Genomic DNA, 25,734 nt, shown 5'->3' on the forward strand with positions numbered 1-25,734 from the left:
ATATTCCTCGTTTTATTCAGATCCACAGAGATAACTCAAATATTAGGATACACTCTTTTGAGAACTATCTACAATTTACTTTTCACTACAAGTTAACTCTTGATACGAAATTATTTAGTTTATTAAAATTATGATTCGTGAAAGAATTATATCTTCAAACGACCATTAATTATTTTCCACAATGTTTCATATAACAAAGCGATTTTAACAGTGTCTGAAGTTTTAATTCATCATGAATCAAAACTCTCTTATGCAACACTTAGCAATCTGCAAACATAAGCGCTCAAAGTGATGGTACTTAAGCACATAATTCCTCTCCCCATCACTTCATTATATTCCCTTTCATTCTAAATAATATATATATATATATATATTATTCTAAGTTTACATGCTTGTGCTATTTAGAAAGTAGAGAGATAGAATGAGCTATCAACTCACCTGGATGCTCTCGTGTGCTGCGGCGATACGTATGCAGAGGAATAGGAGGAGTATGGATGATTTCTATAGACATCCTTACGGAGGAGGTCGTCCATGGTCTGCAGGACGGACAAGTCCTGATCCCGGGTCGACTCCTGGGACGAGCCACCGCTCTCCAAGGAAATGGGGCTCGTATAGAGACGATCGCCGTAAGCTGGGCTTACGTAACCTGGGATAAAAAATAAAACAAATATGAAGCAATACACTTCTCCGATTAATCCAGCTATAGTAAGTTCAGATGAATTGAGAATGAGACATTAACAGTTTAGTCTAATAAATCAGGATGCTCCGAAATTCGACTATTTAGATTAGTAAAAGTCTGAAATCAATCTAAATAAAGCTGAAAATTTTATATTCTTAAAATGTATTAAAAATTAATTTTTATTCTAACGAAGTAAAAAGAAAAGTAAAGCATATATTTATGGAGAAAAAAAGTTTGGTACTAAAGTTTGTCCAGCTTTTTTTCCGTACAGTAAGGTTTCAAAAAAAGGTTATTTCTCATCAATTATCACATTCACTCGCCTAATTCCCCCTTTTAGTTACTAATTTTAATCTATATAATTGGGAAGAGGAAAGTTACACGGTGTATACCATTTCGGAGGAAAGAAGGGTGATGATTTAAAGGCCAATGGCAACTGGACGCTTTAAAATTACTGTTATTTTCAATATTACAGCACTATTTTTTTATTTCGGCATTGTGCTGTCCCTCTTCTAGATTACATATAAAATCAAATTTTATTTTTATGATACTTAATTTAAATTTGAAGATTTTATTAATACGAGTACTAAATACTTAAAAAAGTTTTGAAAAGAGGAGAAAACTGAAGATGACTGGAGATGTACTTCAAGGAGAAAAATCGTTGGATAACACTAGACATTTGAAACTGTTTATCGCTTTCGGAAAGATAACAAATATCCACTCTCATATAATAAGAATGAATCCGATACTACCGTATTTATTGTTATCATATAGACTGACCACATTCCATTTCTTTACGTTAATGTAATAGAAAAATCTAAAAGAACTCTCGCGTAATAACTATTACAAGTTTTCTGTAAAGATCATATTATGGTTTGTGAAAGCATCTAACTATTTATATTCCACTTTAAATGTGTGTTAATGTGTTAGATAAATGTTTTCCAAGAAGGGACGGTTATTGTGAGTTACTGTGTTATCGAAAAGGTAGGAAAACTATTTATTTTCTTACTCCATTAATTGTTACATAAATATTTACAACATGTGTCAGCACCTTCTTGAGTTTGAGTCTTTAGATGATGCTGTCGTTATACCCTATGTCCACCCTAATTTCTTTTTATCTCTATGAGGAAAAAGGTGAATGCCTTTTTTAGGGGTTCGCAGGATTTACCTTGAATATAACTTTGAAATACATAACCTTGAAACGGGCAAAGAATATCAGTCTCAAAAATTCCTTAAATAGGTATTGGTGTCAATTTTCTGAATCTAGAGATTAAATAAAATATTATACGAACAAGTTAAAACTTTCTAAATCATACACTGAAAGCACTACGGAGAAAATGCGCAAGAAGAATTTTTGTGGATTGATTTTAATTATTGCTTCCGGCAACATTATAACTAAAAATCTCTAAAAAAGAAACGCAGACAGAAACATAAGCTATTCGGTCAATGCCATTTCTTTTCTCACCTGTTGCGTCTCGTATCCTGGCGATCTTGTAGAGCTCGTCATGCAGTCGTGCATTCTCTTCGATGTGCTGCCTCCTTCGGGCGATCTCCGCCTTGATCTTGGCCTTCTTCTCCTCTCTCTCGTCTTCGTCCTCCGACACGTAGGGAGAGGGGTGCCAGGAGCGAGGCTTCCGTAGGTGCTGATGCCGTTGCGCCATGCTGTAGCCTCCAGGCGTTCTCCCGTAGGGATCCAGGCCCAGGCCAAGGGACACGAGGCCCGTGTCCGTGTGACGACGCAATCTGCACACAATAACGCATGAAATATTTGAAGGAAATTTCATAAAGACTGTTTTAAGCCCTTTTTAAAGTATAAACATATGCATAAACTTCAAAATAGAAGGGTAAATAGAGGGTGGATTGAAAATACACCTACATTTAGGAGAGAAAATTTTTTACCATTCCTACTCCAAATAATAATAATTTTATATTTTTACACTGAAATTTTCATCCGATTTCGAAAGGAGTCTATTGATATTTAAAAATATTCAGTTTGTATCAAAATGCAAAATGAATATAAATGCTCAATATAATGTTATAAATATTCAAAGTGACCTCCTCCAACAGCACAAGCCCACTAATCGAACTCTTTCTGTAGCTTCCATAGCATAATTTCCAAGTTCAGGCACAAGAGCATCACTTCAGGATAGTGAATTAAAACTTTAAGATAGTTATATGCTCATGAAAGCCTTATGTTCTATGTCTGTCGTCACTGAATTAATCGCTGCTGCTCATCCAAAGTATTCTGTAAAGGAGGCACATATACTGAATCTTGAATGATCTTCTCCACCTCTATAGACAGCAGAAATTTCAGAGTTGAAACTTAGGTTCAAATCATTCTGTAAAGTCGTTAAAGATTTTTCACACGTGGAAGGAGAGAACCCTGAGAGAGATTTCTGAGGCTGATTGTCTATCTCGAAAAACACAGATGGCGGCTGGGCATAACTAAACGTAACTTGAACGTTCCCAATTTTAATCTTTTCATTCAAATATGAATATCACTTTTCATATTTGCATATAGAGCTTTGAAATCAGGCTTTATCTTAAAACAAGAAAGTAAACACGGTATTTTGATGTAAATAAAATAAAAATCTAACAAATGAAAAATAATATTGTTGGAAACGGATATAATTTATTTGCAACTTTAAATCGATCGTTTGTAATCTATTATTAACTATTATGAGAGCAACAGAAACCATATTGTAAATAAAAGGAGGTATTTTTTAACCTTGTTTTACTGTTTTCCACTGTTTGATTTATATAGCATAGGATTTTGTTCAATAGTTATATCTAGAATATAGAATCTCCTTATGCATCTACTTTGAAATACGTCCAGTTTGGTATTAGTATTAACGGGCGCAGTCCCCAGCCCACTTAGCCGGCATAAACCGGCCATATGACTAAAAGGAGGACCGGCCAATTCGACTCAAAAGAGGGAGCCAACAGCCCGGGTGCGCCCCCTACAAAATAAATAAAAGTAGATCTAGTTTTCAATTCCAATAGTCTTCTTATTCATATTAATAATATTCAATACTTCCCTAGCACATCTTCATGCCTTTCCATCTTTTTTTATTCAAATCTCGCATGTTGAATGATCCATACTTTTCCCTCACACTCCTTTTAATACACAGTCCTCGACAAAGTGAGCTGCATCTCCGTAAGAATTACGCATTTTGCATAAGCAGTTCTCCTGGAGGTGGAATCTGTTTAGATAGGCGGGAAACCTACCATGATTGGTAAACGTCCAGCTTGGTATACATCATGTTTGGATGCGAAAATGTTTGTTTGGTATAGGACTCAAGTTCGAGAAGTTATGACTGGATGCGCTACATGTGTTCACCTCTTTCGAGACAACGCTACGACTGCCCATGAGCGTCAGTACCCTTGATATTACTATTCAGAAAGCAACCCGCGCTATAACTCTGAACTTTTAAGTAATATTTTATTTTCGTGTAAATGCTTTGAAAATATATTAACAATGAGTTTTAAGAAAGTTAATGAAGAATAGACAAGCAACGAACAAAATTGTTAGAATCACCACAGAGATAAAAAAAAGAGGCTATAGAAAAATGTAAACGTGGCATGCGAATCTGAGATTTAGCTGTCACATAACGTACGCTAAAAATGATGATGTCACTACGATCGTGAAAAATAAAGATTCTATTAAATCGGCTAACTATAAGAAGAAAGTGAAATCGATTAACCCTCGAATTAATCTTGATCTTGATATAATTGCCGATGTCGAACACCCAGTACCATCCCAGTAATTCTTCTTCAGAACCTGATTGTACCTGCATTATACACAAAAAAAGGGGGGACGAAGAGGGAATGCAGAAAAATGCTTTGCGAATATTGTAGATGACTGGTTTTTCTACTCATTAATTGAAATACCAAGTTATTTTTTTAAGGAAAATGAAACAAAAACTTAAAGAAACTTTTCTTTCCCATTGTTGAGCGTGTTTAATTGCCTTAGGTAACTGAAAGCGAAATAGGTTCTTTAATTCGAAATTCCGTTCTTGCGAGTTAATTTTTTCATTACCTTAAATGACGACGAAATTAATAACTGATTTTTCTCTCAAAATATGCTATTTCTCGCGTCGGAGCTCACGCATTCATGCGGAAAATAATTAAATAGAAGATTAGTGACGCGGAACTTATCTTACGCTTAATTCTTGAAACCTCCTTCCTCCATCTTGTTGTAAGTGATTTCTTTTTAATTCTGTCATGTGACTTAATGTTCAAGAATAAAAAATATGTAGTAGACTCTGGCCATTAGTTCTTAAGTATTTATAAAAAAAAATATTATTTTTACTTCCTTGTATAAAGTAAAAAAGAGGTATTGCAACCGCGAAAAATTTCGGGTATCATATTTTAAAGAAAATATCCATTTTGACCGCTATCGAATGCAATTTAATAATGTTTTTGCCTGACATCTGCCCGTAAGGACAGAATAAAGGACTCTATTCCCCCAAAAAATTACAAACCTGATTTAAAATGAATTCTGAAGGAAATTTTTTTGTGGCGTCTGTGCGTACATACGTCCGTACGTATCTCTCATAACTCAAAAACGAGTAGCCTCAGAATGTTGAAATTTTGTATGTAGGACTGCTATAATGTGTAGATGTGCAACTCGTATTTTGGTTGCAGTCGGCTGCACCAAAAGTATATAATATATATATATTCACTCTGTTACTTAGCTCAGGGAGCTCAGTTTCTTTATACTTATACGCTTGTAAATTGTACATTTTTTGCTTAAAAATGATTGAATTATGTTGTTTTAGTTAAGATTTTTATGCCTTTAGTTAACCTGCGTGCAATAATTGTGGAATTGTCAACAATAGAAAAGTTTTTTAAGTGCAGCTAAGTTTTATTTTTGATTACAGTGGCGGCCATGTTTGTTTACATTTGAAACTTAGCAGATTAGTGGATTTGTTGCCAATCTAGAGAAAGTAAGCTTCGCAACAGCAAAGATAACGCCTTCATTTATTATCGCAAATTAAGTCATGCTTAATCCATTCTGGAATTTATTCGAGGAAATAAGTGTTTAAGATCTACTTCGTAATTTTTAATATAGATATTTTGAGTTTTTATGTATTTTTGCCTTGTTGCGAAGTGAGAACTAAATTAATTGAATGAGAAATATTGAATGGTCTGTGAAAAAAAGTTTCTTTTTTTGTTTGTTTCATTCCTTTTATGCATCGTTTTAGATTTAGACATGTAACGCTGTTTAGTATTTGAAAAGAAAATGTGGTAACGATTAGATAATTCTTCAAATGATATAAATGTTGTGCATTCTCAGTTATAATATTCCTGCAAGAGATGGCGCCACCAGAGCTTCAGTCAACTAAAATGCTTTTCATCCCTACTAATAGATTGCGTCACATGAGCGCCTCATTTGTTCAAAGTTTACTTATTCTACGGACGGCGGCACAGGAGCCTCCGTCGCTAGTAATCTCTGAGTTCTAGCGCAGCATGTGCACAAGTACTTCCATATTATTGGATACAAGTTATTCGATTCTTCACGCATTTAAAAGTCAAGTATAATATATTGTAAAGGCCGTTAATGGCCGATTGCCTCTTACTGAGTCATAAGACATAGACATAGACATAGTTATAATATGAGACATGTAAAGCTGTTAAGTGAACCTAGCGTCAGAGTGTCTCTATGGTAAACAAATATAGTGTATTTAAAAGAGAGCATTTATTCTATTGTGGTTTATGCGCTATTGACAAATAAAAAAGAAATTATAAGTAGATTTAATTCAGTTCAATAAGCTTAAATGAAATGCAAGTAAAAATGTGTATAATTTAGTATTCCGCACAAGGAAGTCATGTGGTGTACACATCTGATTTTTTAATTTCATGAACTAAAAAATAGATTTAAAAATGAAATCATAGGAAACAGTTTTCTTCTTTAACTGAAAATGATTCAGTGAGATATGAATTGCTTAACTGAAGATACTGGGTTGAAGAGTTATTTGTATATATGAGGAATTATTTGCTCTAAATTAGTAGTTTGATTGTCAGATCGAGTGGGTACGACATTTGAACACTGGTAGTTTTAATAAGCCTTTTATTTAAGGTATGCGACGGCATTCTAATCGTCAATGTTGATGAAAGGTTTCAAAACATTTTTATTACTTTATTTTAAAGCTCATACATTAAGCTTCTCAAAACTACATTCATTTTGTCTCTCTGGTCGTTAGAAGCAGAATTATGGCCGTTCTTGTTGTTTCTGTTTAAGGTACTGAAAGTTGATGTCTAAAGACACACAAGAGTTCTCTAAATAACTTTAAATTGAGAATTTTTCATTTGAATACTTTTGGTAATGTTCATATCATGATTCTAAAACTTTCTATTTGTTAAGTGCTCGGAAACAAGATTATTTTTGAAATCTAGTTTTCATACTTGGCAACATTTTCTTTTCCTTCTGTTTGTGTTTGCATTACTTTAAACCTATTTTTTGAAAAACCTGATATTTTTAACCTTTCTGTTACGGGAAAAAACCTTAACTTAATTAACTAAAACTTAACCAAACTTTTATAGTAATTTTATAAAACTTTCCATAAAAATTCTGTAAAATATTGTAAATCAAATGAACTAAAAGGTTTATGTACATATCTAAAGTGTCTTCAGATAGTTTTCTAAATGTAATGATGAAAATTTCTCAAAGAATAGCTAGTGCATGTACACAAACAGTTATATTTCATAAACATTTCATTTTATCACAGTAGTCCATTTAAATATAAAAGAAAAGTACCGGATAAAAATTTATGTTCTTGCAAACATATTTATTCAGTACTTTACTTTTATACATATCTTACCTTTTACATATCTAGTAATCCTGAAATTTAGCAAATTTCTAACCCAAAATATATTTATAGTGGACCAACGCAAAATCCTGTTTCGAGAGTTATAGCTTCTTTCAGGCTAAACCAAATGAGGAGGAGGAGTGTGAGGGATGCAAAAGTCAAAAAAATATTTGCTTGCTTAAAATTTCTACGCGCGGTCAGGTTTTTCTTTCAGCCAAAGCTAGCAGAATTTGGTTGTGGACTCTGGCAGCTAAGCTGAAACTTTATGCCCATATTTAGAGATGGCCATGCCTGTGAAGTTCCAGTCTTAACTTAGGTGTCTACAAAGATTTCGATGCAGGGGATCCCAAAAAACGCAAAAGTTATAATAGATGTTTATTATGTCAATAAAAGTGTAAATGATTAAGAAGCAAGATATATTCATCAAATCCAACAAGAGAAAGCAAACTGTAATTTAGAAGAAAAACTAAAGAACTAATAACGGGTGAAACGGCAGTACCTCTGAGATCTGGAAACGTATCACGCAGCTGTATGATAAATTAAAGTTGTTGTGTGTCATAAAATGGTAATGTTTGGTAAATTATTAGGCTGTCCTAGTAATTGCAATTTTTAAAATTACTTTCCGTCCTTTATACAGCTGGTTAAGCTTGCCGCTGTTTGCAGTAAATCTCTAATAATACGAATAGAAAACATGTACATTAAATATTCCTTGAAGTGCATATTTAAAATACGTGAAATATTACGTTAAAATGATATTCAGATAACAATTGCAATTCTTGATGAAAGACAATTTTGTCACATGCTACTATCATAATTCGTAGAGATTTTCTCAAATAATAGGGTAGGTGAACAGGAAGACTCGAAATTTTATTGAGATTAATTGCAAGATAAACAGTTATGAATAGCCTGAAGGAAAACAAAACGCAGGTGAGGTGAAATTCTCATCAATTAGTTCTCAGAGAAGTCTTAAAGCAATATTCACCGGACACGAGCTTAGTATAATCGTGCAACTCTGCAAAGAGTAGCTAAACTAACTCTCGGCGACTCGAATTATCCTGTTTACAGTGTTGCAGCACGGGAAAGCGAGCACTTCTAGAAACTACGACAGAAATCCGCTCAATGCTTCGAAAATATGTTTTCGGAAAACTTCCGCAACATCGGAAAGCAGGCAAGAAAATCGCCAAATATCGCAAATTTGACAACAATACAATTAAGGTATGTAGGAGGGCTTCTGTCCGTATCTCGGGTTCTACAATAGTTATTTTCACATTTCAAACATTACGCCATTTAGTATAAAAAAACTCACAGTATGAGGCATGAAATAAATATAAACGAACATACTGACGGACACAAAAATTAAATAAAATGTCCAATAAGTAAGACAAAATTACTACATAAAATGTATCACTTGAGTAAATAAGTAAATGAATAAATAAAACATATATATATATATATATAACAATAGGAAAATATATAAAAACCAAGTAATAAAGAAATAAATACAAACTTTTGGAGGAATTTTATATCTTGATATTGCAATAAACTCCATTTTAAGGAGTGAAGAAGTCTTTCGTATAGTTTGATTATTCAAAGATAATAAACAAAGTGCATGAACCTGTTAATGGATAATTAGGAGTTTATGGTACATAGACAATAAATAACTTGAAAGGATTGCCATCATTATTTAACTTTTTTAAAAATTATAAAAAAAGAAGGCTGCGACGTGAAGCCATCAGAATTAGAATATTGCTGCCTGCATACGGCTTCGTAATGGATTGAATTGCATAGAACCGACCTATAACTTTATAAGATTTATTTTCACAAAAGAAAAGCTGTACAGCTTTAGAATTTTCCACAAAAGTACTTGCGCAGCTCTCCTTAATGGGAGAGAGGAATTTAGTAGTTACCACTGCAAACTACCAATAGTGTTAAACACAACGCTGTGCAAAGGGCGTCTAAAGAGCGAAACTCTCACAATCTCTCAATACTCCGAAGTCAGGTCTGAAATAAAAACTGAGAACAGATGCTGTCTTCAGTCTTAGATAATTTTTTTTCCGGAGATATTTTGAGTACCTTCCTTTTCTCCAAATTATCGGAAGCTATGTACGGTTAAAGTTACATACAAGAGTCGGATACGGTTAGAGTTACATTACAGGGATCAATTACAGTAATTTAGTTAGAGTACCAATTCCAGTTATACAGGGGCAGGACCAAAATTTCGCCAGATGGTTGCTAGGTTTGGCGACTGTTGTCAATTTTTTGCCAAATTTGGCGACACAAAATTAGTCGCCAAAACCCTCACAGCTTGGCGATATCTCGTTAATTTATCGAGATATCCCTTTAGCATTAGATATCCCGTTTTCTTGAAGCTCTTCACTAGTATTGCTTCCTCAGTGTGAACCCGTGCCCACAAGATCCACAACCAAATCAATTAGTAGGATGAAAACAACTTCTGATTGGAAGAATTCATTTTAAAATTTAAAGGAGCTCATTTTCTGGACGTCCTGAAGAAGTCGAAAATTAAGTGATTACTTAAAATATTTACAGAAGCTTGTGCTAAAATGCTAAGGGGAAAAACACACGAGTAAATATGGTATTTGTCTTTAACTCGAAAAACAAAGGGTTTCGGATGCACTTTGGAAACGACCCCTAGATGAGGTAGATTCTATTTCCACCCCTCGTTATCGATCAAGGTAGAACCGATAGCCTCAGACAGCGACAGCGATGAACCGTTAAACGACACTCAAATTCGCTCAAATGCATCACTCAAAACAATTCTCGTTTATCGGGGGACAGGATGACACTCTCCACCGAACCAACCTCATTCCCTAGAGCGACAAATTGGATCCTTGATGAGCGAGATTTAACCGCTGAACAAGTAAAAATCTGTGTAGGAAATGGTCTCACCTGCAGTGTTTTAAGAGATTCCCATTAAAAATGTATCAAATCATCTGATTGATTAAAGCATCAGTATTTTGTTCGTAACATAGTTTCAGAGAATGTTCTTAATAGCATACTTTTGTCTGTAACACGAGATAAGACACCAAATTAAACACTACCAATTATATGGTAATGAAAGTGAAGGGTTGGTTACCGGCTTGGTTTATTTGATTACGCAAGGGCTATCTATCTAAATGAAGGCATGCCTTCGTGGAGGAAGTTCTTAAGGAAACGAGCCCGGGTTCCCGTCACACATGCGGAAAATCATGAAAAGACCCACGCTGCCAATCCATTCGCCTGGAACCGAACCAAGGTTGAACAACCAGCGCTCAGAAAATTTACCGCTTGGACGCTGAAGGGACTTCTATAAAAACTTGATTTTTAGCTAGTGAAAAGAGAATTTTACGTATTTAATAGTAATCTCCAGAATCTTTAAGCATTTCCGAATAATCATGTCAAAGAATTAAAGTAGATAAATACAAAATACGATATCTATATCTATATATAAACCAATCATTTGTAATTAGAAAACGTTTTATATACCATCTCCAAGGAGCAGAAATTCAATTAAAACCATGAATTATTAAAAAAAATGTTTAGTAGTATTTTAATTAGTAATTTAAATTAGTATTTTCTAGACCTCTATTGGTAATAAAAGTGTAGGATTGGTTACCGGTTTTTAAAAACATAAAAATTAGTTAAAAAATCCTTAATCACAAAAATACTAAAATCAAAAGTAAAAATTTTAAGTATTGAAATATTAGCTACTGTCATTGATCTCAGATTTATCGACTTATCAAGGGAAATAAACCAATCTACCATCAATTAAAAACAGCTAAATTAAGTGAGAGTGTTTCGTCAAGTAAGCACCAAAACATATTTCTGCTAGAGCCAAATCATAAGTCACGAATACTCAATCAAAATAAAGACATTAGTCCATTTAAGCCAAAAGAATCTTTATAAAAAATAAATTAGTAAATAATCTTTGAAATTAAAATTATTCACTAACAACACAACGAAACGGGATGCTTATTTTAGAAGGCCGACACTCTCATTTTCAAACTCAAATTCAAAGGTAAAAAAAAAAAAAAGTTATACATTTTTTAACATTAAAAAGTAATTCAAAATCAAAATATCATATATACGTAGAAAAAGTAAATTGCCGGGTGTATTTTCGCAAATTTTAAGGATTTTTCTATTACTTTTCGAATATAACGTTCTTCAGAAAATGTAGAATAAATCGCGAATTTCAGGAATTATACTACTATTTTTAAATTTGTAAGCCTCCGATTCTGTAACGAATCAAATAACCGAACGCGCGAAAATCACTACGGTATGAATTGAACGGAAATGAGAATGACAGAGTTAAAAAGTAAGGAATAAATTCAACTCTAAAGCTGTATGTATATTTTGAGACCGATAAAATTAAACGAAATTCAATAATAAATATATAATATTAAGTAAGAAATAAAAGAAGGTGGATCAAATATTTTATTGCTTTATTTTAAAACATAACTCACATTTAAGCAACAATAAGTAGTAAAGTTAAAACAACACATCAACTCACGGAATTGATCAAAACCTGCACTCACTGTACGCAGTGTTTAAGGTAAAATCATTCCTGAACACTGTTTGATATTAGCAAATATGAGCTATCTGCATCCAAGCCTCACATATTTTTTTTCTCTTCGCCTTTTTTAATATAAGATTTCTACTGTTACTGTCATAATAGTTTCCCATTTAAAAGTTTTATGCAAGTTCTCCTTAGAAGTTTTGCAGGAATACACTGCACAGTAATCCTATTCCAGAATCTGAACCAAAACTCTGAATTACCGAAAGCTTTGCTATATTTCTGGAGTACTAGAAAAAGTAATTTCACTAAGGAACACTGCGGGGAACAAAAAAGTTCTCCTGTTCCTACTGGGACGGTTGACGAAATTCAAATTGCCTTTCTCACATCTCGAAAGCGCGACTTAAGATATATATTGGATTTATATATAGCTTTGTTTTAGCATAGGTATTTTGCCACAAAATCGGACTTTCTTTAAAGTAACATACCAATATTTTTCATATTTTGATTCTACGGCTCAAGTTATGCCTAGATATTAAATTTTCTAATTTCTGGTGAGAAATTTAGAGAGAACTTTAAAAAATTATTTTGGCGATTTTTTTTCACTTTTTGTCAAAAATAATTCACTTGGCGAACTTCTCAATCTATAGCAACCTATTTTCCTTTCCTTTGTCTTCATTGCGCATGAGCGGAAAAAAAGTCATCGCTCATAGTTTCAAATAATCTTAACAAAGTGCGTAAACCACATTTTCGTTATTATCGCTTATAATAAATACGCCAAATTTCAAAACGCGCCGAAATGTAAATTCACGTATATCTTAGGAAATCTTGAATAAAAAACTCTAATTTTTTGAAGTATGCTTAGAAATACATCTACTTTAAGATGATGCAAAAACTTTTATAGGTTATAATTCAAAATGTTTTTTGAAAAACTTATAAAAATTATTTAAAAATATAAATTTAAGAAAATCATAAAAAATAGACAAATTTTATTTGTAATGAACCTAAATTTTGAAATATGAAAGGAAGAATGAAATAAGTTTAATAAAAGAGATATATTAATAAATATATATCAAATTCAATTAACATTGAGGAGCTAATTTTGAGAGCTAATTTTTTAAAAACTATTCTTACGATTTTTACAATACTTGGAAGTTTGGCGTAATTTGAGTCGTAGAATCGAAATATGGAAAAGACTTAACATGCCATTTCAGAAAAAGGTCCGAATTTGTGTCAAAATAAAGATAAAAACTATCCGCACTAATTAATTAACGCAATCAGATGAACAATACTATTACCCAGATTAAAAACTTGAAAATACAACTAAATAAAATCACTAGAAACAGACATCCAGTTAGCCAGCAATATCAAAATAATGGTACTTTTAAAGGTCTAAATTCAAACTCGAAATTTAGAATTATGAGATAAAAATTATGTAATGGTCTTACAGCTTGAAAACTTATATGATGGAAGAAAATGATGTATAATAAATAATGTTAAAGGAAAAAAGTTAATAATAGGAAGACCAAAAAATTGCTTAAATCATCTTTTTAAGAACACTAAGCACTGATATGACGAACTCAGAAAAATTAATGGCAATACTTAACACTATACCGAGAATTCTGACTTATGCTGCTGTTGAAAATTTTCGATCTTTGTAGTTGAGCATTATGGGGCGTACGTGCGAAGAAAGTGATATTTAATAATATTATTGTAACAACGAAGAAAGTGATATTTAATAATATAATTGTACGTGCGAAGAAAGTGATATTTAATAATATTATTGTAACAACGAAGAAAGTGATATTTAATAATATAATTGTACGTGCGAAGAAAGTGATATTTAATAATATTATTGTAATATTATTGTAACTGTATTAGAACAACGCTATATATAAATCCAATGCATATCCTAAGTCGCGCTTTCGAGACATGAAAAACGAAAGTTTAATTTCGTCAATCGACACAGTAGAAGAGATGTAGAACTGACCGTTTTCTTTCCCGCAATGTACATAAAGTTGCTCTGCGTTACTTATCAATGCCGATAAATATTAGAATTGGGTTGGATAGTCCCGTATTTTAATGCAGCGTCATTGCTTCAGGATATGTACTAGAAAATGTCCCGTATACTGTAAATATTCTGGGAATTTGTACATATGTACAGCTCGTATTAGTTTCATTAGTTCCATACGATACGGTCAAGAAGATCTTTTTGTGCGATCAGAAGCACAACGAAACGATTTTCGCTTACTGCGGAACGATGGAAAAATTACTATCACACAAGCCATCAGCGTTAAATAAAGCTGCTGCGGGAAAATACAAAAAAGGGAAGTGATAGCATAAGATGTCATAAGATTTGGGAAGTGTGTTTATCCACAACGATACTTAATTTAAGTATATGTCATCAAGAAAAGATTGTTCAAAACAAGTTGCTCAGTTTTAAAAATAAATCAACTGTAGAGCCTATAATCTTTCATTTCCACATAGATAACTGTCGAAATACAAGAGTAATCGAAATAAAAACAATCAGCGTGTGCATGTGAAATAAAGAAGGAATATAGACAGGGTCAGGAAGAGACATGCAAAGGATTAGGATGAGTGCACGATCTTGAGAAAGATAGAAACTATCCGCACTAATTAATTAACGCAATCAGATGAACAATACTTATACCCAGATTAAAAACTTGAAAATACAACTAAATAAAATCACTAGAAACAGACATCCAGTTAGCCAGCAATATCAAAATAATGGTACTTTTAAAGGTCTAAATTCAAACTCGAAATTTAGAATTATGAGATAAAAATTATGTAATGGTCTGACAGCTTGAAAACTTATATGATGGAAGAAAATGATGTATAATAAATAATGTTAAAGGAAAAAAGTTAATAATAGGAAGACCAAAAAATTGCTTAAATCATCTTTTTAAGAACACTAAGCACTGATATGACGAACTCAGAAAAATTAATGGCAATACTTAACACTATACCGAGAATTCTGACTTATGCTGCTGTTGAAAATTTTCGATCTTTGTAGTTGAGCATTATGGGGCGTACGTGCGAAGAAAGTGATATTTAATAATAATGTTAAAAAGGAAAAAACAGTAGATGTGAGTGTAAGAGCAGACCGGCAAACTGGACGCTGAGGGATAAAAAAAAAATTAACAAATTCAAAAGGGACGAAAAAAATTTTAAAAATCTTAGGTTAAAATCTAAATTCTTTTGAATTTTTCTTTTCTTTTTTATTTATATACTTTTTAAAGTCATCGAAATTGCCTTTTCTCTCAAGAACCTCATGAAAATCTGGTCACTTTAACATTTTGATGACGAAAGGCATACATATTTTTTAATTTAGTATCTTAATATATTCAGAGATTCTAACACCTGCTCGTTTGAAAGCATCAATTGTTTTGTATATTATCTTGGTGTGTAGTTTCGTTTCGTTCTCATTATGGGTGTTTTTAGATTGTAAAATTTCTTTGAAGATATAAAGTATTTTCTCCCTTCTTTCTGGATGCCTTCATGGTGTACTCGGAGCGTATTCGAGGGGTCCAGGTTCAAGTTCCCGGGAAGGGTATTGCTCATATTTCCTGCTGGAAACAACCTAATGACTCTACAAAGATACTCTGTCCTATTTTTCTGTCATGTGTTCAATTTAATAGAAGCATTGTTTACAGCTAGTTTCAAAGACATTGCATAATATCCGGAAATGCAAAATGCGAGCTTCGTCATAACGGGGAAATCAAAACCTGCGGCCTGCAAGCCACATGCCTCTCAATATAATTTTACATTATTTGCATTCCTATAAATTAATTAGCATTAATAATCCAGAAGTCAAACAACAAAATCAGCTTTATATTTTCAAAATTTTCACAGGACTAGTTTCGATGGTTTTACCGAACCACCGTCCTCAGCTGCAAAACCGCAAATGAATGAATTTGGAATTTATCAAATTCCAAATGTGAAGTAAAGTGAAGTATTGCAGCTGGACATTATAGTAAAAAATAAATAAGCTTATAATTATTTATATGCAAATATAAGTATTTTTTCCGCAAATGAATATTTGTTCGGCCTGTTATTGTGTTTTAATTAGCATTACTACGATATTATTTATTATGGCAAGAAAGTGAAGAAAATGTTTAAAAATTTAATGATTTAAAGGCCGATTTTACATTACTTTCATTACCAAAACGAAATGATTTTCTGGGACTTTTAGTAAATCCCCAGAAAATCTACAAACGGAGCTAATTAGTTTACACTGTGATATAAATCTTATTCAAAGATTTGAAGATATAGCTTTGATTAATTTGTGAACAGTGTCTTTCTGCAGTTTAAAATTCATAAGAAAAGAGCAACACTGGGTATCTAAAATTCTTGGTAAAGGATACCTTCAAGTAATACTCTCCAGAGTTACAAATTTTATCAAATTCCAAATGTGAAGCGAAGTGAAGTATTGCAGCTGGACTTTATAGTAAGAAATAAATAAGCTTATAATTACTTACATGCAAATATAAGTATTTTTTCCGCAGCGTTGATGAAAAATTTAACAAATAAAAGAAAGGGAATAGGTTATGCTTTCTTATTCTCATCGTTGTATCATCGTTTTCGTAATATAAACATGAATTTTACTATAAAACATAAGTTAGTGGTTAGTTCGATATATTGCAATTGTTTAAAATAGATGTCTGGAAATATAATATTTAGCTGCCGATACATTTGAATTACAAAGTGTAACTAACTGAATTTTCTTAAAGACAGAAATAGACTTTAGAATTGTGTAAGACCTTTAGATTTCAGGCAGAAAATAAGCATTAATCTGAAACTTTTCTTTGCACCGTTATTATCACTGTTTATGCATGTTAGGATAAATATTTAGTAAATGAAATTTCTAGTTAAATACATTTTATTTTGTTAACAGACACCAGGATCATTCTTCTCCTTCTGTAACGAATAGTTTCAAATCTCATTCGTTGACGCACTGTTTATTACATGTACAACACAGCCTCTCATAACGCCTTGTCATAGCGAACCGCATACAGAACGCTCTCATGGTCGAAAAATGTTCGCATAATAAAACCGGTACCACATGGAGAACCCTGCGACTAAAGTGGCTGCTCTGGTAAGATAATACTCAACAGTATCTACGTAACAGTTGAAGAGGCATATTTGTTTCAGCTCAAGTCCATAAACATTCTCTTTGCAGCTAATGTAACTAAAAATATGAAGTTGAAATCCTTACATATCACTAAGAAATTCCCAGAGCTTTCAATCAAACTTGTCTGTCGTGTGTAATTTAATCTAAGACATATAGATCAACCCCTCAATTTTTAGAATATGAAAGCCTTTACTCCTGTATAGAGAATATTTGACAGGAAAAGTCTTACTAATCAAAGTTGCGTGATAGTGCTCCCGGTCATCTGAAAGATTTGGATGAGGAACTGGCACTGGAATATGAATTAAAGATGCAGTACCTTGCCTCTTCGTAACATTTTTGCTTCAATCGATGAACCACAGATGATTGACGATTTAAAAAACTGTATACAAGATTCTCTTTAGAAAATGTTCCAAACTTTTCCATCTTTTATTTTAAGTTAGAGTTGGAAAACTTTTGAAGGGTAGATTCTACAAATCTGAGTGTTAACAGAATCATCTAGAAAGATTCGTTTGAAGCCTCTTTAACACCGTTTGGAGAAGCCTGTGTACAACTTACGTCATGACTAGAGGCCATGACTAAAGACTGACATAACAATAAAGTTGAGCAGAACAGAATCAGAATGGTAGTCTGTTCAATGACTGTGCCATGAACTATTTTAAGACCATTCAAAGTGCGAGAAGCAAACCACTTTAGACAACTGTTAGAAACTCGGATCTCTAAAACCACAAAGGGAAATGTATAAAAATGTCAAGTTTGTCTTTGATCTCTGGCGGAAGATTGGGAAATTTAGAACAACCTCCCTTGAAATACATAAATAATGAATATATTTTGTTTATAACTAATACATTTATACGTTTCTAAATAGTTGGTTTACTTTGTGAAATCTGTGTAAGAAGTTCTGCGATTTTAGATCAGTCTCAAGAATAGATTAAAGTGCTGCATGGTAGCAGTTTTTATAGAAATTTGTGGCAACAGACTTCCTCATTATGAACTACTTTCTGGAAAGCATTGTTTTCATAATATGACGCACCTCTATGTATAAAATGAAAATGAAAAGCATATAATGTAAATTAGATACAAAACATAAGCAACTGCAATGAATTTTACGCGTAAATAAATATATTATTTCGAAACATTATTGGCTTAAATTTTATTCTCTTGCTTATTCAACAAAAACAGGGACGAAACAAGCTTCCGTATTTACTTTAAATATGCATTTTTATAGCAAAGAATCCGATAAAATTGGATAAAAAGAGACATTGTTTTTGATGTCCATCAAAATGACGCAGGTAACGCCTGCATATCTTGGAAACAATTTGTTCTACGCTTTTTCCAAACATTCCATTGAGTTCAAAGAAGAGGGAAAAAACATTTTAGTTGCTATGCGGATATTGTTTTGTGTTCTATCCATTTCACATTTCATATACACTTTCTTTTTCGCGCTTAAAGCATTCCGAAAAAGAATTTTTTTGTTTCTTTCCTTTTTGTTTAGTTTTCTTGCTCACCGAATGAGAAATTGTTATAATATACGGGAGATGGCGCTCTTCTCGGCTGGCGGATTGCCAAAGGAAAAATTAAACAAAATATTCTTTTCTGAAGGCATCGAAGATTGCGAAACGCCAACGCACGTAAAGATAATGATTTTATAGCTTTTATGCGAGCGTTTAAGTAAACAAGTTTAACGTGCCGTATAGTTTGTTTAACCAATAATACTCATTTTCATTATTATTTAGATACGTATGACGCTGTCAAAAGAGGAAGAACGTTGTCGTCTTTTCGGTGAGAACAAACACGGAAGATTATATCAATGCTGAATTAAATCCCTCTCTATGTGATTGTGAATTTACGTGAAATAAAATAATCGAAAATGAATTAGATTTCTTGGTTTTGTATAATTAATTATGTATACATTAAAATTAACGTGTCTGAGAATTATATTTTCCGTTTATACTCAACAGGTCGATGTAATAAAAACGTTTTTAGCTTTTAATTAAAACTCATAAGTTTTTATTTAAAAAGTCGTAAAATAATTAACTAAAAGAAAATATATTAATTTATCATCTATTTTGTAAGGTTCTATTGAACCTAAAATCTTGCGTGAAATTCTTGCTGTACTTACTAGACTGACAGCGAGTTATTGTTTAGCCTGAAACAAATCACAAAGTAGGTTAAAATAACATTTTTACTGAACAAATAGCTACAGCTTATGAGATAGAAGAACCTCAGTTATTTGCGGGAATTAAAAGTAACATAAAAATAGCAAAAAGTCTGAAAAGTTTCAGATCTTAACCGTCGCCAGAGAAAGAGTTTGCTAAGGCTTTTTGCGTTTCGCTCTCCCCTCAGATCTCAGTCTATCAGTCTGCTCTTGACCTCCCTCCAGCTATCCCTTTATTTGTAGCTTTATATTAAACATTGTTTTCTTACTGAATCCTTTTTCTGCATTTTTATTTTTATTTTAGCGTTGACAGCGTTGCAATCTCTTCTATTCAACAAATTTTACGTTCTTTCCGCATCATCAGTTTAGGACCTTGTGCTATTTTTAAGTAGTTTCGATTATTTTAGCAACTACACTCCTGCTTCGGGACTAAGGTCGAAAAAAGCTGACACTTTTCGATTGAGGTAGGCTTTTCGAGCCAGGTACTCTGGCGTTTCACCACTAGCATAAAAGGTTGTTTTCTTTGCACTTACGCCACATAAAGTTCGACATCAAAATCACAAAATTTTTAAAAGCTGCATAGCGACATAATTTTAGAATTCCTGATGCAGTGAAAAGTGTTGGCATACATTTTTACACTTTTTTTTCAATATTTTCTTGGTTTCTTATACTAAAGAGTATTTTGGGACTTAGGACTGACACAGTTGTGTTGTGACCACAGAAGCTCAGAAAAGTATAATAAATAAACTGTTTACATAAAATTTTTAGAAACTACTATTTTTCACTGCAAAGCATGCAGTTCATTTTTTGTTTTTGAAAATTCATTAAGTTAATGCTTTATGAATTAAATAAATGTCGCTTTTGAACCTTGCCAAGGTTTCGAATTCCTAGATCTGGCGGTTTTGAAATTTTTAATATCAAGAGTTTATTTTAACAGTATTTTTGTGGGCATATTCTGGTCACCATTTTTTGCGGATGTAGATTAAGAAGAGCCAACAAGTCCAGAACGATAGATTTTTGGTCGATCACAACCGACAAGAGATACTTTTAACTCGCAAACCAACTTAGATGATCCACAAAATAGTAACTTAAGAAAAAATAAAATTAGGAATCCTTAAAACGCAGTTAAAAGCTCAACGAAGCGCTTTAAAATGCTTTTGTTCTAAAAAAATGCTCAGTGAGTATCGCATCGAAAACTGCCTCAAATTCACTTTTACGCAAGCAAAAAACCCCGAAACCTCCTATGCAGTCAACCATTGGGTGGGATCTGAATCCATGTCGAACAGTACCACTGTTTAGAGGTGAGTGGTTGGTTTAACTTATTTCATTTGCCTGACAAGCAACATCTAAATAAATCCACGATTTTTATCATGTGTGATTTCTTTTGCCGTTGGCATGGGCTCTGGGAACCATATAGGTAATTTTGCGCAGTTCCGTACCAATTTTGAAAGAAATCTCCTCAGGGATGGGTTCAAGGACAGAGCCGGATTTAGACTTGATAAGGCCCTAAGCTATTTGAGATATAGGTCCAAGGCCAGAGCCAGATTTAGACTTGATATGGCCCTAAGCTATTTAAGATATGGGGCCCTTTATAAGGCCTTTTATTTATAATATTGTCTTTCTCTTGAAATCGACACCAGAGTGGTCTGCAGCCTGGTGTCGCATATGGAAACCACTGTATTGGAATAACCTAAGAGTGTAGTGCGTCATTGTGAATCGAAATTATTGTAAAGTAAGAGATTGATAAAGAAAATAAATATTAATAATCTGTCAGGTAAGTTCTTCATAGTTTGCAATGCATAAAGTACAAGATTGGCTTTGATAACGATGATAAACGTGGACGATGGCTTCGATTTTTGGCGATTTCCAAATGACTGGCTAGTGAGATCAGGCACTTAGGAACATGAATGTCTACGCAAAAAGTTTTCATAGCCAGTCAGAGGGGGGGGGTGCTGAAATATTTCATAGAAATGGGTAACTCGGGGAGATTTAGACAGTAGGTTACGGAGAGATCTCGAAAGTCGTGTCAGGCAGTTTTGCCAATGACTTTCGAAAATGTGGAATATACCCATACAATCGCGATATTTTGGAAGACAATGTGTTTGAATATGAACTCATGTTTACTACAAATAAAACCATTCCAGTTATGGTAGAGGAAGACGATAACCTCCAGAGGTCATCATCCCCATCTACTACATCAGCGTCTACATCATTTTCGGAATTATTCCCTGTACCAGTAGTACAGAACCACTCTGTACGGAATACGAGAAAAAAACAAGAATCAGCCATTATAACATCCGCAGAATACAGGAGTCAACTGCACAGTAAAACACCAACACAAGGATCTAGACGTCAGGGAAGAACTACCCCCAGTACCTCGAGGGATCTCGAAGATAGTGAAAATTACTGTGGCGAGTGCGGTGGGTACTATTTTGATGATACTGCGGGACGGAAGTGGGTGAAATGTGTTGGAGAGTGTAGTACGTAATTCCATGAGGCGTGTGTACAAAATGAGAACCAACCCCAGTTTACATGCAACAAATGTACATAGTTAAAAGGGAGGATATATATTGTTGCATTGTTAATATGTGTTTAGTCCGTTAATCTTTCTTTTCCATAGTGCGTTGCCCTTATTTCTTAAAAAACGCCATTGTTCTGAATTGTACCTACCGCCTCGTAGATACCTGTCGAGATCTCCCGCAGTTAAGGAAGAAGTGGACATCTGGCTTTTATGTTTTTCATCGCATTTATATAAACTATGATGTTTTTCAGGTAAGCCAAATTTTCATAATGTGTTACTAATACAGGAATAATTATTTTCTGTAAAAATAAATGATAAAATCCTTAAATGTCAACCAGTAATTTTCTCTTAAGGTGTCGAGATGTTCCTGAACAACCTTATATTTTAATACTATTTATACTATATTTTAATTTTTTGGGGGCCCCCTAAACTTAGCTTGTGTAGCTTATACGTAAATCCGGCCCTGTTCAAGGATCTCTCAGCCCTCTTAGTCTACGATCACGCCACTCGAGACTATTTTAGGCGCGCCATGCATATTTAGTGCCTCCATGTTGCACGGACACTATAGATTTACAAAACTCCGGACCTCTTACGAGACAAGAATCCAAGCTCACTGATTCTATCAGGATGTCTAACCACTATAAAGATCAAAACTGCATTCAACAGTCTTATCCACTCGGCCACTGGTGCGTCACCAAATAATTAATCTTCGACTATTTTATTAAACTAAATTATGCTTCTTGAAGAAGAAGGACGTGTGTCTCTTTCTCTTGAAATCGGCAGAGTTTTTATATAGAATATTCGTCAGTCTAAATATTTTTATTAACCTAGTTTAATGTTTTGCATTGACGTATGTCATTTCCATATATAAAAATTCAATACTATTAAAACTCTTAAAATAAAAATACGGTAATATCAAAATAATCCTCTTTTACCAAAATTTAGAATCGGGAGACCTTTAGAAAAGTTTTCCTAATCAAAATTTGATACGATACTTGAATCTACCCTCTGTCAAAACTTCATGTCAACCTGGATTAACTTTTTGTCTCAAAGTTATTAAAAATATCCTAGTCCAGGAGAAAAAAAGTTACAAGACAGCTTCTAAAATTAAATCTTTTCTCGTAATTGGAACTGGCAGAAGAAAAGAAAACCCCATCCCTTTCCTCCGCAAATCAGAAGTACTTTCGAAAAAATGCTCAGGTTTTTCAATTCTCCCCCTTTTCAGAGGAACTGACATCACGTGCTTCAAATGCACTTTATCCCCACTACTCTTTTTTCTTTTCCTATTTTCGGATCTACTCGCTTTGTCTTTGCTTACAAGAGCATATTGGTAAGTTGACAGAGTAATTAAGCTTTGTTGGGTCACCTAATGAGCAGATTTAATTCGCTCAGAAAAAAGCGACGAACGTATAAGTAAATTGACACAGGGGTATAGATATCTCTTGATAAATTCCTGTCTATGGAAATTGCTGACGATGCAATGAGGATAATTTGGAACTTAAAATCACTCTAAATGCTTTTTTACGTATTATCATGCTTTTAAAATATTGATTTGTACTTTAATTACTACTGATTATATAATAACTAACTGTGTTCACAAAATTTCTTACTAGGCCTTTATTTTCGCAGTCGACATGCGTACAAACATATTAAAAATTGCTTTAAATGAGGCAAAGATTTATGTTTTTGTATTTTTAAATTAAAACAAAATTTGCATAAAATATTAAATTTACGTTTTTGTACATTCCTAAGAACTTTATATAAAGGGTTATTACACAATTTTAGAAGGAGCTTGATAAAGAATTGAAAAAAAGCAAGTATTTCCGAATACAGATTTCAAACAACAGATTATTTGGAATGAGAAATATCGTCTTCCCCCTCTTCTAAAATGTCGCATGTATACAAACTATAGGTTGAACTATATGTATTAGAATAATAAATATTCGCAATTTATCTATCCTTTATTTGGATTTTTAAGTTATCATTCGCATTATTTACAGCCATAAAAGAACGAAAGAATAACGAAATTGCGCCTATCGTTTATTACGCAAGATTACGCCTATCGTTGGCAACAGCCTTGAGCACCTAACAGGTGATAGCGCGAACTGACTCAGTTCCTCCTCCCAATTCTGATCGAAAGCACCCCCTCCACTTCCCTCAAACCCCACGAGAGGACTTTCGGTTCGCCGCATATTTAGAGTGCCGCCATGCCGCACCGATACTATACATTTACAAACATCCCTGCCTTCTCCGGAATTCGAACCCGAGCCCTCGGTATGGCAGTTAGCGACGCTAACCACTATACTGGTTGAGCGGCAGTTAAGACATTCTAGTACAGAATCGACAAATACGGCAACTTGTCTCGATGCCTAATTTTAAATGGTAATGCCTAATTTAAATGTTCATTAAAATCGAAACCAATGTATTAGCAGCTTAATCCCTTACTTGGCAAGATTCCTATGTTTATTGGTGATTTTTAATGCGTTTTAAACTTATTTCGAGACTTTACGTCAGTTTAGAAAATTTATTATATAATAGTTCGATCATATTAACCGAATTGATGATCACAATAAGTGATATATTTTCTATGATTTTCTTTTCTATACAAGCGGGCGGGACAAGCAAATCGAAAACAATATCCGAATCAGCGGATCGAATAAGCGAATCGATAACAATATCTATACAAGCAAATCGATAACAAAATGCGAATAATAAGATTAATTGCGATCGTATTAAGCAGAAAATATTTTAAATAACTTCTTAACCAACTTTATCAAACAAAGCCGATAACTCTCGGCATCTGCTTCACAACCGTTGCAGGTAAGAGACCAGTGACCCGATGCAATCTTCACTAGGCACTGCATTAAAATTAAGTCAATATGCATGAGATTCTGGCTATGGTAACGACTCAATAAGAAAAGGCATAGAATTTTTTTTCAAACTAACTACTAGTAAACCACGAAGATAAACTCTTCTTAAAATTGAAAATAAAAAATAAAAAGCTTAAAGAAAGCAAATAGAAAATAACTTTTCTTAAGTGCTCCACTAAAACAAGTCAGATTATGACGTTTGGTAATCTTCTTGGTTAACATAACTTGTAACCATAGTTTAGATGGAACGGTAGCTAATTATCTCTAAGTCTGAAATAGCAACTGAGCTTTGAGTAGGGTGTAAAATACCCTTTATTTAAATCTGAGGTAGAACAGAAGGCATACCTGGTGCTTACAAGCTAAGCCAGCACTTATGGCGAGTTAACTTCAAATAACAGTAAGCTCAAATGTAAAATTTAAATAAGCTAGAAGCGAAAGGCTACACAGATCTATTTAACGCGAAGTGAGCTCACAGATTTAACCGGCGTGGACATTTGATATTGGAATAATAATGCAAGGGCGAAAACTACGAAACTTAGCTGAGCTAGCAGCAACTTAGTAACGTGACCTCGAAAGGCAGAACACGCTGTCTTGCAGTGGAACCTGGAATGTAATGGTACTTTTGTCATTTAGCTTATTAAGTTTTAACCAATGTCAAAAACCTTAGCTTAAATACACGCGAGCCAGTTTGCTATCTGGCGAGAAACCGGAAGGTAAAAGTGACAGTAAAGGTGTAAATACTAAAAATTATTGGTTAATTAACATAAAGGAACTCTACAAGACATTTTACGAATTTTCTGCATAGTTAAGTCTTCCACTCTACAGAAACAATTTTTATACCTTCTGAACAAAAGACAAATTAAAAACTTTCCTTAAATTTGTCTGTTTTAGGAAAATATTTAGAAAAAGAAATGATTTTCATTGTATTTCACTTCAAAAGAATTATATTCTTTGTCTGTCTATCTGCCCGCTATTATTAAAGTTGCTGGCAGCTGCGATAAAATCTGTTCTTTGATATTTCTTTAAGATGATTTGTCT

The 25,734-nt window shown here is 33.4% G+C and overlaps 1 protein-coding gene across 4 annotated transcripts in view; it reads right to left on the reverse strand.

The window, feature by feature from the left end:
- The window catches only part of LOC118182896 (uncharacterized), a 462,070-nt gene that overhangs the window by 114,285 nt on the left and 322,051 nt on the right, over positions 1 to 25,734 (reverse strand). For all 4 annotated transcript variants that reach the window (XR_015042537.1, XR_015042535.1, XR_015042536.1 and 1 more), the window contains exons 14-15: positions 2,142 to 2,419; positions 439 to 646 (exon numbers count right to left, since the gene is read on the reverse strand). Coding sequence is in view for 1 of the 4 variants with exons in the window: in XM_085821730.1 (XP_085677856.1) it covers positions 439 to 646; positions 2,142 to 2,419 (486 nt within the window). In the remaining 3 variants the exon portion in view is untranslated. The remainder of the gene's footprint in view (positions 1 to 438; positions 647 to 2,141; positions 2,420 to 25,734) is intronic.

Source organism: Stegodyphus dumicola, chromosome 8, assembly GCF_044657685.1.
Source record: "Stegodyphus dumicola isolate Sdum_Otavi_A_Nest chromosome 8, ASM4465768v1".
NCBI lineage: Eukaryota > Metazoa > Arthropoda > Arachnida > Araneae > Eresidae > Stegodyphus > Stegodyphus dumicola.